We start from the raw sequence: 17044 nt of genomic DNA, 5'->3' as shown, positions 1-17044 counted from the left end.
TGGGAAATTTAGGGAATTATGGGTTCAAATCAGGCAGAGTGAACTCAGGCAAGGAATTCCAATTGGGCATGGATTTGCTTGAGGGCGGGAAGGACATGCAGAAAAGGAGAATTACTGCTGAATGGATTTAGACCACTTTATCTCAATCTGAATAGACATTTCAATTTGATTACCATCCTCTCTTCCCCTCTCCCTCAAAAATTGTATTTCTCCATAGCTCTACCCATAGCAACAAATCTATGCCAGAGGAGCACTGGCCCCAGCGCGACAGGATCTGTGCCTGCAAAAGAAACTTTTTCACATGCTCTGCTATCAGCTAAGTAATCGCCTGTGTCTGATGATGAAGAGGCTGTGAAAGAGAAACTTTGTGAGCAGGCAGAGAGCAGAGACTGCTGGACTGTATCTTTTACTGTGAGAGTGCAGCTGGGATTTGCTTTGTTACAGCACGTTGACGTTTTGAATTTGTGAATTGTTACTAGCAAAAAGTGCTTGAGCAAAGAGAGTGGCTTTCCAGGCAGCTGGAGGCTTGGGGAGTAAGCTGAGTGAATAGCAAAATGAAATACAGTTCCCTTGTTTCCCGTAAGCAGGGTGATATTTTGGCTGCATGTTTCACTTGCTTCACGTTTGACTTTTTCAAATACAGTGCAATCACTGCACTATGTTTGTAACAAGCAGGCTTATTTGGAGGGGGCAGGAAGGGACACAGTGAGAACTGGAGCTCAACAGTGGAGTAATGGGAAGTAAATTCGCAGGAAAAGCTGCAGGGATTTTCTTTGGTGTCAGATGAGGAGAGGAGGACAAAGTCTATTGAGTCACTCCATGGAGTAATCCTCTGATGTAGCAATGGTTGGCCCAAACGTTTGGAAACTTGGATGAGGAATTGCAACTTGGATGTTTTTGCTCTCAGAGCCAAGTGACAGAGCAGGTTACAAAGCAGTATCTCCCTGGGGAAGTGTTAGCATTGCTCTGCCTTCTGCACCCAGCTTTTCTGAACCTGGTGAAGCTGAGTTCAGTGAAGCTGAGGTTGTCTCTTAGCATTTGTGTACCAACCTCCAGTCATAACATCAGCTCTGAAATGCCTCTGGTCTAGCTGAAATACTGCTTTAAAAAGCGAGGCTTGGGCATGTGGCTGGGCGTTCTGGGGACACAAGTCAGACTAATGCCCGTTCTCGCTCCAACTGGTTAAATACAGGTACTTTGGAGAAAGCACCACCAGAGTTAAGCAAAAATGGTGATTCCCCTTCTGTGTGGCTTTCATGTGAAAAATAAACAACAGGCAAGAGAAGAGGAAGATGCAGAGGAAGCTGGCTGTGGTTTCAGTAGTCTGCATTCTGCACCGGTGCAGGTGGAACCTCACAGGGTAGCACTGATGCAGGAGGTTTAGCACAAAGAGCATTATTGTAAGGAGGGAGAGGGATGGAGAGGTTAGTGACCTCAGTTGAGAAAGCAAACATGATCCATATCTCGGAGAATAAATGACGTCAGCAATACAGTGAAAAGGATGCAAAGGCAAAACCTGAAGTTTATCTGTTTTTCTAGAGAATAATAGCCTGGAAGTGATGCTGAGTCAAAAGGGAAGTGCTCTGGTTTAGTGCAGTCTCTGCTGCTTTGTGCCACTGAGTTCAGTTCCTCCCTCCGGCTCATGTGGCATTCTGTGAACTCTGACGCTACTGCTGAGGTGTGAACACCCACCCCATGCTCCCTTAGGCTTTGCTCTTGCAGCCTTGCTTCAAATCCCCTTTCTGTTGCTAAGTTAACATCAAGGGGCTGTAGTGTCTGCAAATCAGTGCTTCAAGCTCTGACCTGGAGAGAATGATGTTCTGTGGGTCAGCTGAAGCCAGGTCCAGCTCTGAGCCCAGCTGTAATGGACACATTTTTGGCTTTTGGAGCATCAGGTGATGGAGTTGGGGTTTTCTGCCTGGCTTTCATCAGCAGCCAGGAGCAAGATTGTGTGGATTGCGGGAGAAGAAGGAGGGGGAGTGTTTGAATGTTAGGAAACATTTCTTCTCAGAAAGGGCGGTGATACACTGGCACAGACTGCCCGGGGAGCGGGGGGATCACTGTCCATGGAGGTGTTCAGGAGCTGTGGAGATGTGGCACTGAGGAACATGGCCAGTGGGCATGGTGGGGGTGGGCTGGGGATGAGCTTGGAGGAGGTCTTTTCCAACCTGGATGATTCTGTGATTCTATGAATGTGCCACACTTTAAACCTAGCCCCATGGTCTCCAGACAGCCTTGAAGCCTGATCTAGAAGGAAAAGCCTTTTGTCCCATTTCTGTGAGCCCATGACAGACCAAAGACAAGAAACTCGAGCATTTCTGTTAGTTCCTTAGCTCTTTTGGCTTGCTTGTACAGCTAGTACTTACAGCAGTACTATATAGCAGTATTCAATACCTAGAGCTCTCTGGCAGTGTAACACAGCCCTCTTTCCTAGGAGGCAGCTCACACAGCTTTTTCTGGAGAGCAAAAAAGCCACTCAGGAATGCTGCAATGCAGATGGCAGCAAGTCACTTACTTTTCAGTGGGAAAGAGGTACTGGGGCCCTTTCACAACCACTCAGCCGATGTTCAGCTTGCTAATTAAAAAAGCTGCTCGAAACTTTCTGTAGGAGCTTGTCGTTTGTTTGCTGCCCAGAGAAGCGAATACAAAACCGCCTTGGGTCCCTCTGGCACTTAACATCAGAGCAGGCAGGGCCACAGGAGAATTTCCCACAATGTAGTACAGGTGGCAGGAGTATAATTGTTTGTGTGTGGCTCCAGAGGCAAGTCCTGTCCAGCTGGGGAGGGGAGAAGCATGCATATTGCTGGGAAGTGGGGCCAAATTCTCTCTTAAAACAAGAGGTTGAGTTAGGGAGCATGGGTAGTCCATTGTAGAAGTGCTTTACAATTGTTGGTTATTTATATTCATATGTAGAATGAGGTTAAATAACAGTAGAAAAAGTGTGGGTGTGTTAGAGTTTTCTTCTTCCCTAAATCTGCAGGTAGTACTAGGCCAGGAAGAACTGAATGTTCTGTGTTCCATCCCCTTCTTCCAGTGAAAATGAGCACTGTTTTTTCTTTGTTTCAGTACAACTGTGAGTGGTGACTCCAAATGAGATACAAATGTTATTTACTATTATTTTTGTGTGTGTAAGAGTTAAATCCAGGAGTCCGTGGTGAGTACAGATTGAGCATAGTCATCTCCCACTATTCCAAAGTAATTCTTAGGAACTTCAGCTAACCCACATGCCCGGAGCATAGGGCAGGTCAGTTTGGTTGAACGCAGAATAACCGCTCCAACAGAGCCCGTGGAGATTTGGGCTGTGCTACAAGAGCTTATTGTAACAGGCCGGGAGGAAAAAAGTTTGGAGAGAAACAAAACAAATACCCCCAGGGCACTCCACCCAAGCACGGCAGCAGAAAGCGAAGTGAGGACTGAGCTGAGCTGCAGGAGGAGTGAACTGCATGGTGAGGGGATAACATTGTGAGCACCCAAAGTCTTGGTGAGCATCCCTTTTGTGTGTGCTGCAGCTTATTTTCAGGAAGGTTTTCTGGTCGGTGAGCACTCAGCTCTGAACCAGACTGGCCCTAAGGCTGTAAGTAACTTGAAAATGTCATTAATGTAGAGAGAAGGGAGAGGCCAGGGTTTTTGCAGCAGAAAGACTTAGAGGCAGATTTTAACATAATCAAAGCAAACAGCCTGCAGTGACAGAGGAGTGGAGGGAAAGGGCTGGTTTTTAGACGTCTGAGTGGAGAGATGTGCGTGCTCCAAGCTGCCTGCTCTCCACAGCTGCTCCCTGAACGTCAGCATGGAGGATGAGGTCTTCTGAACTGTTCTTAGGAGATGGGTTCCTTCTCTTCGTGCTCTATGCTTGCTTGCAGTCCAGCACACCTGGATGCTGGGAGGTCAGAACTAGTAGGAACTGTCATCAGCTCAGACACCACAGTAGGTGTCTGCATCCTCCCTGCATGCTGCAGCAAGCAACACATGACTCAGAGCACCTCGGCTGTGCTTGGCTTGGCACATCCAGGTGCGATACGTATGTGCTTCCCGCTGCCTTCCTGCCTCGCCTTTTCCCTCGGCCCTGGGCAGTCAGTTTGGCCGCTGTGTGAGCAAGGCGAGACCTTTGTGCTTGAGCTCCCCTGTCCTCACCTAAAGGCTTAGGAAGTGTGAAGCAAGGCAGCCAGGTGGTGATGGTGTAACGTTGCCCACATTTCTTGTACGCCACTGCACAAGGCATATGGCTCTCCTTTGCACTCGCATCCTGCAGATCTGAGCCGGGCTCTTTCTTTCAAACAGACAGAAAAATGCAGATAATCTGTTCCACATGCAGTGCTGGAATAGTCAGAGTGAACCTGGTTTTGAATGCACCAGATGCCGGGAGTATTTTTTAAACAAAGATTAAAAGGAAAAGGAACAACACAGTGGTGGACCCACTGAAATCAAAGAGGGAGCGAGATGGGCTCGTTGCTTTATCCTCAGAGCGGAGGAGCCAGCTAACAGAAGCAGATATTAAAAATGCCTTCAAATATTCCAATAAATTATTCTCCTTGGCATCCCTTCAGAGCTGGCTGGCTCCATAAATCCCTTTCACAGTTTGATTAAGCTTTGGCTGTCACACTCAGGCAGATATTTGAATCTCTGTGAAACTCTATGCCGGATCTGTGTAAACATTTTCTCTTTGTTTTGTTTTCAAAAATGCTTTCATCTTGCATTTCCTGGTTGGCTCTGGAGCCTCTGCAGGAAAAGCAGGACCCTGGAGCCGGTTGTTTCCCAAGCAAGAAGGAATTCTGCAGCTTTAAACGATCTCTTGTCTGAGCCATTTATGCAATAAACACGCGGTGTGGTTAAGCGTCGGGGCCGAGTGAGCTCCACCGCAGGTTGTCGTCTTGCCTCTTTTGCCTGAGCTTGCATATCCATTACTATAATGTCCTGTCCCTTTGCCATGTAATTCTTAAAAAGCAATCAGTATTCCCCAGCGATTTTAATCTCTTCTGTTGATTGATCACACCCCTTTCTGATGTGTTCCTCTTCCCCGCAGTAATAGCCTCATGCTTCTGAATAATTCACCGTGAAAGAAAGCTAATGCCATCCCTATGTAGCCTGCCAATGCCAAATTCATCTTGAAGTTGTCATCAGATCTTTTACCTTTTCCTTCTCAATAGGCTGAAATTGGCTTCTTATTTAAGCCCACAGCATGCAGGCTCAGATTTGCTTCACAACAAAAGCTCCTAACCCTGCCTATTGTTGTGGCAATTATGATTCATCCTTCTCTTTCCTGCCAGAGATTAAAAAAAAAAAAAAAAAAGTGAAGCGGCATTCATTTGTGCCAACTTTCCACTTTCTTTTTTCTTTTTTCTGCTTGCTCTTGGTGCATAGGAAGAGGCAATTCCTGTGGCCAAGCCTAAAACTTGTGGCCTGGGCTGACTGCTCCACTCTGCCACAGATAAACACGGTGATTATAGACCCTCAAGAGTGTTTTGGTGGAGTTCATTAAAATGTGATCTTGGGGAGGGGCCGAGAATTCCCTTGAGAACCCGACTGCCACCTGGACATGGGAATAACCAGTCCTTGCTTGCAGCTGGGGCCATCTCTGCCCATGGAGAACCAGTGCATCCAACTGGGGGGTCTGAACGCTCCCCTCGGGGCCGTAAATCTCCGATTGTCCCGGCTGTTTGGGGCTGTAGGTCTTTCTGTCCACTTGTCCTTCCAGCGTTGACCTTTCTGACCCCCTGTGTCTTTTCAGGAACTTTGAAATTTAAAAGAATCGAAATATAACCAGGACCATGAAAGGGCTCCTTTGAAGTATTTTCCTGTGATTTTTTTTTTCCTAATTGGCCTTTGCAGGTTTGTCTGGGGCACTTTAGTCCCCTTTGTACTTGACCCTATGTAAATAGGCCACCCAGGGTTGTGTAATAAATTCCCGGTTCCTCTTGACAAGACTATCAGAAAAGGATTAATTGTTTTCCCGTGCAACCCTAGGGAGATCTTAGCGCTGGTTAAAAGGAGAGTGGGATCATGCCCCTGTCTGTTAATGAGTGCGCTGCTCATTCCCTCTGCACGTTTGTGTTACCCTGATTGATGTATTGATTTAGTAATTGACCTGCGTATCCCCATGGTGTATCCGTAATCCAATTGGGGCACTTTAACAGCAGCAGCTTGATTTTCAAGCTCCAAGCAGCCTGCGTGGCAGGTGACCCATGTGGGAGCTGGGTTGTGCCCGTTTGTTCTCAAAACACAGATTGATAGGGTGACATCTTGACTCAAACCTACGCTAAATGATCCACATATCTGATGACTAAAGTTAATTTCTCTGTGTTATTTATTAGATGAGTACCAAAGTCAGGAGTGTCTAAGATCACTAGCTGTCATCGGGGACCAGTCTGATGTTTGTGGCCTTTTCATTCTACGCTAGTGTGGATGAGTTAAATTGGGTGGGAGGAGGCAGGGAAGCAGATTTCAACACAGCAAGGAAGTTTGTAACTATTCAAGCAGTATTATTTTTAGCAAAGTCTCACCTAATGATAGTGAGCAAAGCTGAACCTCTGGGAAACGTGGAGCCAGATGTGTCCATCCCATAACTGAGGTGCTCTACCTGCCTTAGTTTACTTAGGAGCAAGGCTGCCAATTGATTTTGACCTCCCTTCCCATTCCTTTTTTATCTGGAGGGGGAAATAACTGAGACTTCACGTTCTGTCTCTCTCTCCGTCTCTCTTCCTCTGCCTCCCCCTTAAAATGCTCACAGGGCGGCCTTGTACTGAGCCCTGGCACTGCGCCCACCAGACCTTTTCAGCACTGCAGGATTTCACCTGCTCACAGTTCTCTGTAGCCAGAACCCTGGGATGGCGTCATGGTGCCATGTGCACATGTCGATCATGTCCTGGCTCACAATGGATTGCACTGGTGCAAGTCGTGGCTTTTAGCAGTCGATCCTGCTGTGTGCATGGTGAAAAGATGAAATGCTGCATGGCCATTAGTGGCTGCTGTCAGAGCAAGTCGTCGGTGTAAAACTGAGGCAGCACTCGAGAGTGGTCAGTGGGACCAGGCTGTGGTAGGAGCCTTGCCCAAGACAGCAAAATGCAAGGCTGGCTCAAAAGAGCAGCTTTTCATTTAAAAAAAAAAAAAAAAGAAGAAGAAGAAGAAGAAATAAGAAAGACTCTCTGCTGTGCTAAAGCCTCCTGACTTCTAGTCATTAAAAATAATACAGACATTGACTATCTGAGCCATAGAGCCATCTTTCTTCCCTTTGTTAGAGGTGGATGAGCGGTAGTGAAACCCCAGACCATGGGTCTGTTTGCCTTACATAATGGGCAGCCAAACTGTTCTGTGACTGTGGCATTCAGTCAGGAGATTCATGGAGGGAAGCCTTAATTAGAGTAATTGCTCTATTTATGTAACGATCTGCTTTTGTCTGAGATCAAATGGATCTTTGAGAAATCTTATTTCCTTCTGAGTTAATTTCTGCCCTGTTAGTTCAGCGTATGAATCCTAATGAACACAAGCGTGTTCGGTATCTCACCATCTCCCTGCTCTCCCTCATTACTGGAGCGGAGACCATGGGGCCTTAACCTTCTGTGCTGCTGCTCTGCACTTGGATAGCAACATGAGGAACACCAACAGGCAGGAAAACTTAATGCCGTGAACTGGCAAATCTTGCTTCTAACAGCTTGGGATTGATGATTACATGGGCACAATCCTGAAGATGGACTGAAAATCAACTTTTACAGTAGTGGATAGTGATAGGATAAGGGGAACGGTTTTGAACCAAAAGAGGGGAGATTTAGATTAGATGTTGGGGAATTTCTTCAGTCAGAGAGTGGTGAGGCGCTGGCACTGCTGCCCAGAGCTGTGGGTGCCCCATCCCTGGAGGTGCCCAAGGCCATAGATGGGGCCCTGTGCAGCCTGAGCTGGTACCTGATGTAGTCGTTGGCAATCCTGCCTGCATCAGGGGGTTGGAACTGGATGATCTTTGCGGCCCCTTCCAACCCAAGCCATTCTGTGGTTCTACAATTCTGTGGTTCTGTGAAGAAGGGGACTTTGAGGCAAATGGAAGTTGTCATGTAGAGGAGGTGGAACTGAAGATCTGCTCTCAAACCCATGGCAGGCTGCCCTAGGCTCAGCAAAGCAAAGTGGGAGTTCCTCTGGTTCCCTCCTCCCAGTCTGCAAGGTGGGGGATACTGTGGGCTTGTGTTTGACGGATGCACTGCTCGGGGGGCAGTGCTTTCTCTTTCAAGGTGAATATACTCTGCCAAGTGCAACAGAGTGCTGGGGGGAGCTGGCACATCTAAGATGTTCTTTAACACAAGAAATAACAAAGGACTCCTCTTCTAGATGGCTGACAGTGTGAAAAGAATGACTGTATTCCTGGAGTGCATTTCTTCTGTGGAGGGGTCTGGGTTTGTTACTGTTTTCCTAGAACATGAAGTAACTTCATGTAATCTATTCACAGCGTGAATTATCCTGATGCAAACAGCACACAAATGAATTACATAAAAACCTATCAGAGTGCCAGTATTGAGAGAAGGAACCTGTAAATTCTAGGAAATGAGCGCCTGCGAACATCGGCCTTGTACAAAAATCCCTTCACAGACCTCCAAGCCATTGCACGGATTTACACACACTGACTCTTGAGACAGGCGCTGCAGCATTGCACGTGGGCAGTGCTGGAGAAGCATAGTGCAGTCCTGTCCTGCAGCTGGGGGACGCCAGCCCTTCCCAGCATGGTCCCAGCAATGTGGGTCCCTGCGGCCCGGCAGCCCCTGCACTCCCTCACCTGCCCTTGGGCTGAGCTCCCAGGGCTGACGCAGATTTTTCCCTCTGCTTGGCGCTGCTATTTCTGCATTTTTTCCTTGTAACTTCACAGGCCCTCCGTGGACTAGTCTCCACCTCTTCATTTCTTGTTGCGGCTTGCTGCATTTTCTTTCAGTAAATGTTTTCAAATGGTTTCATGAAGTCATGTTTTTGGCTCTTTCCAGCTGCTGGATTTGGCTGCGCTGTCGCTGGAGGGTTAGCTGAGGTCAGCGAGAACCCTGCTCCAGACCGCTCTGCAGCCCAGAGGGACCCAGCCCAGGGGTGCTCTTTGCACTCCCCACGGCTGGATGTGGTCACATCCAAGGCCTGGTGGCCAGGCTCAAGTTGGACGCTGGTTGACTTGCTGTTGGTTTTGCTAGGAGGCCTTACGATTTGGGGTGATGACGTGTTCTTTTTGCTTGGGAACATCTCCGGTTTGCTTTGTTGGTGTTAGTATTGGACGTCTTTCTGTGTTTCTTCATTGAACTTAGCGTACCAGAGGGTGACATCCATTTTGAATTCTGGATAATAGAACAAAATTAGAGATAGGCCTCAATGTTTTCTTACATTTTGCCATGAAAAACTTTCTGCAGAACATCTTCTTTCACCACCTGCAAAAACACTGGAGAGTTGTACTTGGAAGCTCGCTTAAGACTACCCAACCTGAGCCTAGCTGTGAAGCAGGAGTCTGACCCCAGCCTTCCTGTGGATGCCAGGAGCAGCCAACGCTTTGTAAGACTTTTTCCAGCCCCAAAGCCTGGCTATTTCTGAATGCAGCAAAAGGTGAGCTGCATTTCCAAAAAGCTTTCCCCTGCACAGCCTGCCCTTGGGCAGAGGGCAGCATCTGCGCTCTGGGCACGCGGCTCTACCTGTCCTGCTGCTGATTGCTTCAGAGGTGCTGCTTATATGGTCAGAGCCGTGGGTACAGACTCCAGGTACTTATTTCAGAGGTGAAAGCTGGGCTCGTCATTACGTTCCTCAGAAATCCCTACTTCTTTTTTTGCTGTGCTCTAAGTCCCATCAGATACCAGAGCCATTTTGAGACAGGCCTTGAGATACTGCCCTGTTGCAGCAGAGAAATGTCAGTGCTGCCTCAGGTAGAGAGAGGGAAGACTTCATGGACTTTAAGCCTTTGAGAGGTCATTATATTCTTCTTTCTTTCTGACCTCCTGCATAGCACAACCCAAACTGCAATGTCATCCAGTTTTTTTGCCAGTGCAGTAATTTCTGGTGAATTCAGATGGGGTTTGAGTGGGTTAGCTGTGTGTTCTAGTGGAAACCAGCTTCAACAATGCCATCTTGTAATTTTATCTCTCTCATACAGGGCAGCAGGTGCAAAACATCAGTGCTCTTTCTGTTGTAGTCATGGTTTGCACGCTTGATTTTCAGCCCAATTGTCTGGTAAGGACTGGAGTCACTTCCCAGAGAAAACAGCCCAACCTTCCCAGGCTGAGGCAGACCTGCTGCTTCCAAAATTCACCAGGAAATTTCATGTAAGGAGAGAGCAGCAATGGCTGATATCTGGTTTTCTGTCACAGCGTCTGGGTGTGGAGGTGTATGTACATCCCCAGGCCAAGTGATCTGACACGGAGCTGTGGCTTCCCAGAGACAGAAGCGTGTTTCACACCCTGCATGCTGAATGTGGAGGCAATGTTTTCAGTTCCCATGCATAGATGCAGTCAAGAGGTCTCAGCACAGTGTACAGTACATTTATCAGGGTTGGAAGTTAACAGTAAGAGATCATCCTTTGAAATTATATCCCCCCCTTTTGTTGAAGCAGATTGTTAAGAGTCTGACTCCCATGAAAGAGAAGCCTCTTCATTTTGCATTGATACTCCTTATAGAGTGCACGATCTATATTCACTCCATTTGCTCACTTTGGAGGGTTGCAGTATCTGAGAAACAAGCTATTGGGAGTTCAAAAAACCTTGCCAAAATATTTTTGGTGCTGTTGGGTCACTCCAGCACCCTGCTTTTATGGATGAAGAGAGGCAGCAGTGCCAAGCATGTGCCTGGTGGCTAGGGAAGGTGCTGCTTGGTTGGGTGTCCCATCCATCAGCTTACTGCTTTTAGGGTGAGGATTAATTCGGAGAGTTTCTGCAGCAGCCCAGTATCACTCTCAGCTGCCAGTGAGGAGGACATGTTCTAGCAGTGGGTGAGTTTGAACCGTTCACTCACCTCCTGCCTCCTCTGTACACCAAACATGGAGTAGATGGAGCCTGGAGTTGCCTGATGCCCGGTGTCAGCTCAGGTTTCTCAGTACGTGGGTTGAATGCACAAACCAGAGCTAACTGGTCAGCTCTAAACGCTCTTTGTTTTGACTCTTCGGTTTTGTTTTTTCAGAGCCCAAAACAGCCCACCTCAAGGGACGGCCCTTGGCTAATCCTTGTCCTAACAAAAGGGGTGGTTTAAGCAGTAAGGAATGCATTTACGTTGGCTCTCAGCTTGTTGCATCGGATGCCTTTGCTTGGTGCAATTTTGGCGTCATTTTGAACAAAGCAAGCAAGTAGGAATGTAAACGCACTTTTATATCCCAGGGCTCTGAACTGGTCTGGGAATGAGCAGTCCAGTTTAGGTTTTGGTCTCTTATGGTTGAGCACAAATGGGAACCTGAGGAAAGCATGTTAACTTTCCAGAGATTAAGTCTTACATGATTTTTCCCTACACGCACGTTTAGCAGAAGCTTCCTGGTGTAATGGAGCTGGTGGTAGGTCAGGAGCCAGGAGACATGGGCCTTATTCCCAGCTCTTTCTCTCCTCTTTGTCTTGTCTTTTGGACTATTCCAGTCTTTACCACTCCCAGAACCAGCGAGCTCTGATCTTGTTTGAGCTTTCTAGACGTTCCAGCAATGCAAATCAGAGCTAGTGGGGTGCAGATATCCATCTGTGGGGACAAAGAGCTAGGCAGGGAATTTCTAGAGAAATATGGGCTTACCAGGAGATTTCTGGCCTGTTTTGCAAACCAAAGAAGTTTAGTTAAAGACTTGCAAAGGCTTGTTTGAACCAAGTCTCTGAGAGATTTTTGTTGGACCCATTTCTGGTTTGGAAACCAAAATATTGTCTGGAGATCAGAATCACACAGAAACCTTGGGCCAGAGTCCTTTGGGAAGCAAATTGTGTTTGATTTCTGTTGGTAGAAAGGGGCAAAAATGGGTTGACAGGGTCGGGGGGAAACAGAAATTGTACTTTTCCTTTGGCTTGACCATGAAAAAGCTGCCATGAGTGAAGAGCCCAGGTAGAGCATGTGAATGCCCCAGCTGGAGAGAGCCATGCCGGTTTGCTCCTGTCCTGGTGACGGCTCTTACAACCTGGATGCACTCAGCAGCGCTTTGTATTGATGGTTTGGGTTGGGATGGTGGAAAATAGCTCTGCTATAGGGAATGCAGAGTCAGTACCTGTCCTCAGAGGGGTCGGGAGGGTGGGTGGTCACATTGGAGCTGGGGTTTTTTGCCAGTTCAGCAGATTCTGGGGTCCTGTGAGGTCTCTGAGCTGCAGATATCCCCTCACCTTTGTCTCTGAGGGCCCCCTCAGACAGGAGCACTGGGGAGTACTCTGACAGTCTTCTTTCTTCTTCCTATCATCTCTCTAGGCAGGGAATGACCACTTTTTATGCTCTCATCCTAGGAGAATTTGTACCTGCTGAAAAGCTCCTATACTGAGAAACAAGTTGATTTCTTGCTGCATCTCCCCTTCTTTTCATTTCCCCACAGCCCAGATGCAGCAGACTTGGTCATTCCCGAAACAGTGACCGATTGTCTGGTTTGGCTGGTTCAGCTATTTGCTAAACATAATGCTCTTTCATCTTCGAGGAAATCGTCTGGACACCTCCACCAGAGTGGAGCTTGCTTTATGCTGCTGTTTCAATAGGCAAATAAAAGAAGCTATTTTCCCAGTTTAAACATAACCTGGTTTCTCCAGTGAGTTAGAAATACTTGAGGGGAAGGAAAAGATTGTATGTTACTGAATTTTTAAGAACTATAATCCTAAGTTAGCAAGCACGCTAACTCTTTTCCTGCCTTGGGAAAGGATTCTTCTCCTCCCCCAGTATTTCCCTTCCCCTTAAGAAATATCTGCAGCACTCACACTTCATCATTCTTGCTGGGACCTAATGAGGGCAGCCACTAAGGCCCTCTCACACCATGTGCATGGTCTGTGGCTTTTCTTTTGCTCCTTGGCAAATCAAGGCGCTTTGGCTGAAGTTTCAGATTTATTTTCACTAGTAGCAGAGTAAAACGTGTTCGAAAAGGAAACCCTCTTTTGGAGTTTCACCATCGAGAGGAGAAGACAGTCACCTGTAAGTCTTCATCTGCTCCAGGTTCTGGGAGCACTGAAAGCCAGTGCCTCACTGTTTTTTCCTCTGTTTCCTAAGATGACAGGAAGGAAAGCGTAGGCTTCTGGCTGTGCTTCAGCGGGCTGAGGCTTAGGAAAAAGACACAGCTCAGGACAGGCTCTCATCCAAAGCCTGGCTGGAGGGTGAGCAGCATTGAGTGAGAGCCTGTATTCCTCAGAAATTAATAGAGAAATAAGTAACACCCTAGACACTGTGTAACATCTTTAACGTTATAAGCAATGCACTTCAACTTTCTTTTCTTGTTGTGGTTACCACGGTTTCGACTGAATTAAAAGAGACCAGGGAGAAATACACCAGAATTCTTCCTCTAGAGAATGAGTCAAGTTCCTTGCACGCGGTTCCAGTACAATGAAATTGAGAAGTCTGGCCAGCAACTGGGTTCAACAGGAAAGCTGAGGACAAGCTTTTGTGCCACTGCTAATAGGTCTTTCTCCCGTGGCCCTGCCGGACAGGAGAAAACAAACAGCCCTTTTTGTTTTGCAGTTCATGACGAAGAACCCCAGCATGCGGCTGGGCAGCCCGGCGCTGGGTGGCGAGAGCGCGATCCTGCGGCACCCCTACTTCAAAGAGCTGGACTGGGACCTGCTAAACCAGCGCCAGATGGAGCCGCCGTTCAGACCCCGAATTGTACGTGGGAAGGAGTGGGGGGGGAAAGGGGCCTGGTTTTGTTTTGTCTCTTCTGGGGTCTTTAAGCAGGTTTGTAAAAGCAGGTGCTGTAGGTCAGGCACCTAACTACCCTTTGCCTTGCTCGCATGTAAAACAGAGTAAGTAATCCTCATTCCGTCTGCTTGGCCAGCAGTGCTGCCCATTTTCCCAGTGCTTCCTCACATCCAAAATGATGCTCTGTGATGTTCCTCCCTGTGAAGAGACTTTCCAGGGTTGTCTCTATGGCTTCAGTGCCTTTGAAGTTCTCGGTTGGGGTGACCATGTCTCATTCTGTGGTCACACTAACTTAATGGCAGCGGGCAACTTGGTCCCGCTTCACAGAGCTCAATGGGTGCAGGATAAGGCATCCTGGGGAACTGTAGCAGTACAGGGTCAGACACTTGATTGGTTTTCAAATTTAATCAAAGACTAAGGGAGCCTCCTCAGTGCATCCATGATCTGGGCCAAATCTGGAAACATTAGACTTAAGTGTCAATAAAACATCTTGTTCTGGATGCAGGGAAAACACATGCCTTGTCAAAATGTGTCACAAATCCAATTTGTGTGTGTGCATTCTAAACAGTCCCAGTTTGTCTGGTGAAGCTAGCAGTCCAACACCTGGAGTCAAGCCATTTGCCTTCATACAGCCTCATAATTCATTATCGTGCAAGTTTAATGACTGCACATAGAGGAGTGTACCCCCCAGCAAGCCCAGCTGAGACACTGCAGATGAGGAAGGACTGTGTGGAGTCAGCTAATTGGAAACACTGCCGATGGACCATTTTGAATGGCTGGGTCTGTGCTAACGCTGGAGGAAAGGGACTGATCCGTATGCTCTGTTCTGCTGTATCAGGGCAGGCAACCCTTCAGCAGCAGTATCAGTTAAATCAGCGAGAGGTTTGACTGTCAAAAGCCTGCAAAGACTCTAAAAGGCTTTACACTGATGGAGGCTCTGAGGGGCACTCAGCTGCTCCCAGTCCAGTCCCAGAAAAATCTCTCTGTAAGCTTTTTGGAGGTAACGGTTCACTGCACTCAAGACCGGACTGAAGATGCAAAGAGAGTAGCAAGCAGATGGTGCATTCTTGTGACATCTCTTCCCTTTGTCTTTTCCATTTGACAGAAATCCAAAGATGACGTGAGCAACTTCGATCCCGATTTTATAAAAGAGGAGCCCATTCTGACTCCCATTGAAGAGGGAATTCTTCCGATGATAAACCAGGATGAATTTAGAAACTTTTCATTCACGAGCCCAGAACTGCAGCAATAGCTACGACTCTGAGGAAGGGCTGCTTGGAGGACTGGGGGGAATGAAATGAAAACCAGGTTTACCAGAAATTTCATTCTCAAGGAGTAACAGTGCACTGACTTTACATGATACAGCAGCACCACTGTCAACATTACCTTAATGTGAAATTGAAACCTTCCTGTGTCTGTAGGATTTATTCAGCTCTTGGATCAAATATTGACAGGGTGGAACAAATGTGATATTGTAAATAGCTGCCGCAGACGGAGAATTGGATGCTGAGCTAGTTGGCTCAGCCTGAATGTCATCGCTTGCAGCGAATTCGAGGAGTTGACATGAGCACGAAACAAGTGTCTTGCAGCTCTGAGCCAAACAGACTTGCAATAATTCTGATTGTTTGCAGGGCTGTTTTGTGGAGTCCCAGCACTGTCCAGCGTTGTAGAGCCATGATCCGGCATCCCATGGCCTGATTGAACCAGATATTCCTGCTGGCTTTACCTGTTTCCGAAGTATTTATTTCTTTCCGAAGGACAAATGACTCTCTTTGCCGCTGTTCGGGTTTGCAAGTGAAATATTTCATTGTGCTGACTGGCAGAAGGAAAAAAACAAGTGCCCTGTGCCCACACAGATTCTTCCAAATCAAAGGGAAGTCACGTGCTCGTAGTGTGTTACTGTTTGTGCGATATGAAAAGTTTCAGTGTTGCATTCTGTGAAATGCCTTTTTACATCATGCATCTTCAATGCTCCATTCTTTGCCTCCCAGCTGTTTTCAACTATAATGTAACTAGTAAAACCTTACTGTTTATTTAGGCCCATTCTATTTAATTATGCTATACAGAGCCCCTTTTGTGGGTTTAGTGCCTCATTAAAATTTTGATCCAAAGTGGTATTGCTTAACTGATTTGTAGCATTGCGATGGGAGCTGCAAAGCTGGGAAATTCCTTGAAGGCAAAGTTGTCGACCAGTAGGTAATGTAAAAGGATGACTTTCTCCCATGAGAATGATAAGCCTTATCTAAGAAACAGGGTGGCTTGGTTTGGCTTAGATTTAAGGGCTTATTACTCACAGGGACACTTCTTTTCACTTGCAGCCTCAAGCCTCTCCCAGGCAGACAGAGGCAAGTTTTTAGTGCTGTTTGTAGAAACCAGACAGAAGTCAGACTGTGAGATATTTCTGTGATTTGCCTGCTCCTCTGAGAGCTGAATGATTTTCCTGTAGCTCCGTGGCAGAACTTTGCATTCTGTGCTAGGCTTCAAGTTGTTGTGTCAGGATTATAACCTCATTTTGGGCTGATGAATTACTGGAAAAGAAGAAAGATTTCAAACTTCTTGTCAAAAGGGCTTTTACTTTAATTTAATTTAACCTTTTTACTTCTACCCCTAAACTGTCTGCTGAACTGTTTGACAGGTGGGGCATAGGTTTTGTTACCTTTGGGCTCTTTTTACTTTTATGTTTGTGTATTGTACCACACCTCCCTCTTTATTTCCTGCATTTTCTCTATAGTCTAAGCATTTCATTCTCTGATTTTCTCCCTTCCATTGACATATCCTGGCCATATTGCATCCAGCCAGGCTCTCGGGCCTTTGCTGATGTGTAGATACCCAGCTTTGTCAAAGTGGGGCAAGAGAGGAGGAAGGACAGATGTGTGTGAAGGAAAGAAGAGTGGATATTTAGAAAACTTATCCAAGAGCCAGCTGTGCAGGTTAGCTTGAATTGCTTTCTCATATAGGAAGAAGTTTTACAGGAATGAATGCATTTGTGTGAATGATCACTGTGGCACCTCATTCACATGTGTGTTAACATGGTGTTTGGTGCAAATGTGACCCTTTTGAAGCAGCCTTCTATGAATTTTGCGACAGGTTTTTGATTCAGTCACTGTTGAGGATTATGAACAACCCATCCTTCCCTGGAGATCAGAGCAGGAGAACAGTAAGTGACAGGTGGTTTTGCCAACTTGTTGGTGTCATCTTGTTGGTTTCATTGGTTGTGCTTTCCTCGGGGCTCTGGAGACCTCCTGGAATGATTCCTCCTGGAGAA

At 46.9% G+C, this 17044-nt stretch overlaps 1 protein-coding gene across 2 annotated transcripts in view; it reads left to right on the top strand.

Moving 5' to 3' along the window:
- The window catches only part of PRKCH (protein kinase C eta), a 108131-nt gene extending 92227 nt beyond the window's left edge, over window positions 1-15904 (top strand). Inside the window, exons 13-14 of one of the 2 annotated variants that reach the window (XM_021401496.1) lie at window positions 13603-13746; window positions 14885-15904. In XM_021401496.1, the coding sequence (XP_021257171.1) occupies window positions 13603-13746; window positions 14885-15031 (291 nt within the window). In that variant the 3' untranslated portion in view covers window positions 15032-15904. The other variant, XM_021401497.1, reaches the window with a different exon arrangement.

The sequence above is a fragment of the Numida meleagris genome, chromosome 6, assembly GCF_002078875.1.
Source record: "Numida meleagris isolate 19003 breed g44 Domestic line chromosome 6, NumMel1.0, whole genome shotgun sequence".
Lineage (NCBI taxonomy): Eukaryota > Metazoa > Chordata > Aves > Galliformes > Numididae > Numida > Numida meleagris.
The sequence above is the reverse complement of the archived record's forward strand: the minus strand, read 5'-3'. Positions and strand labels throughout refer to the sequence as shown.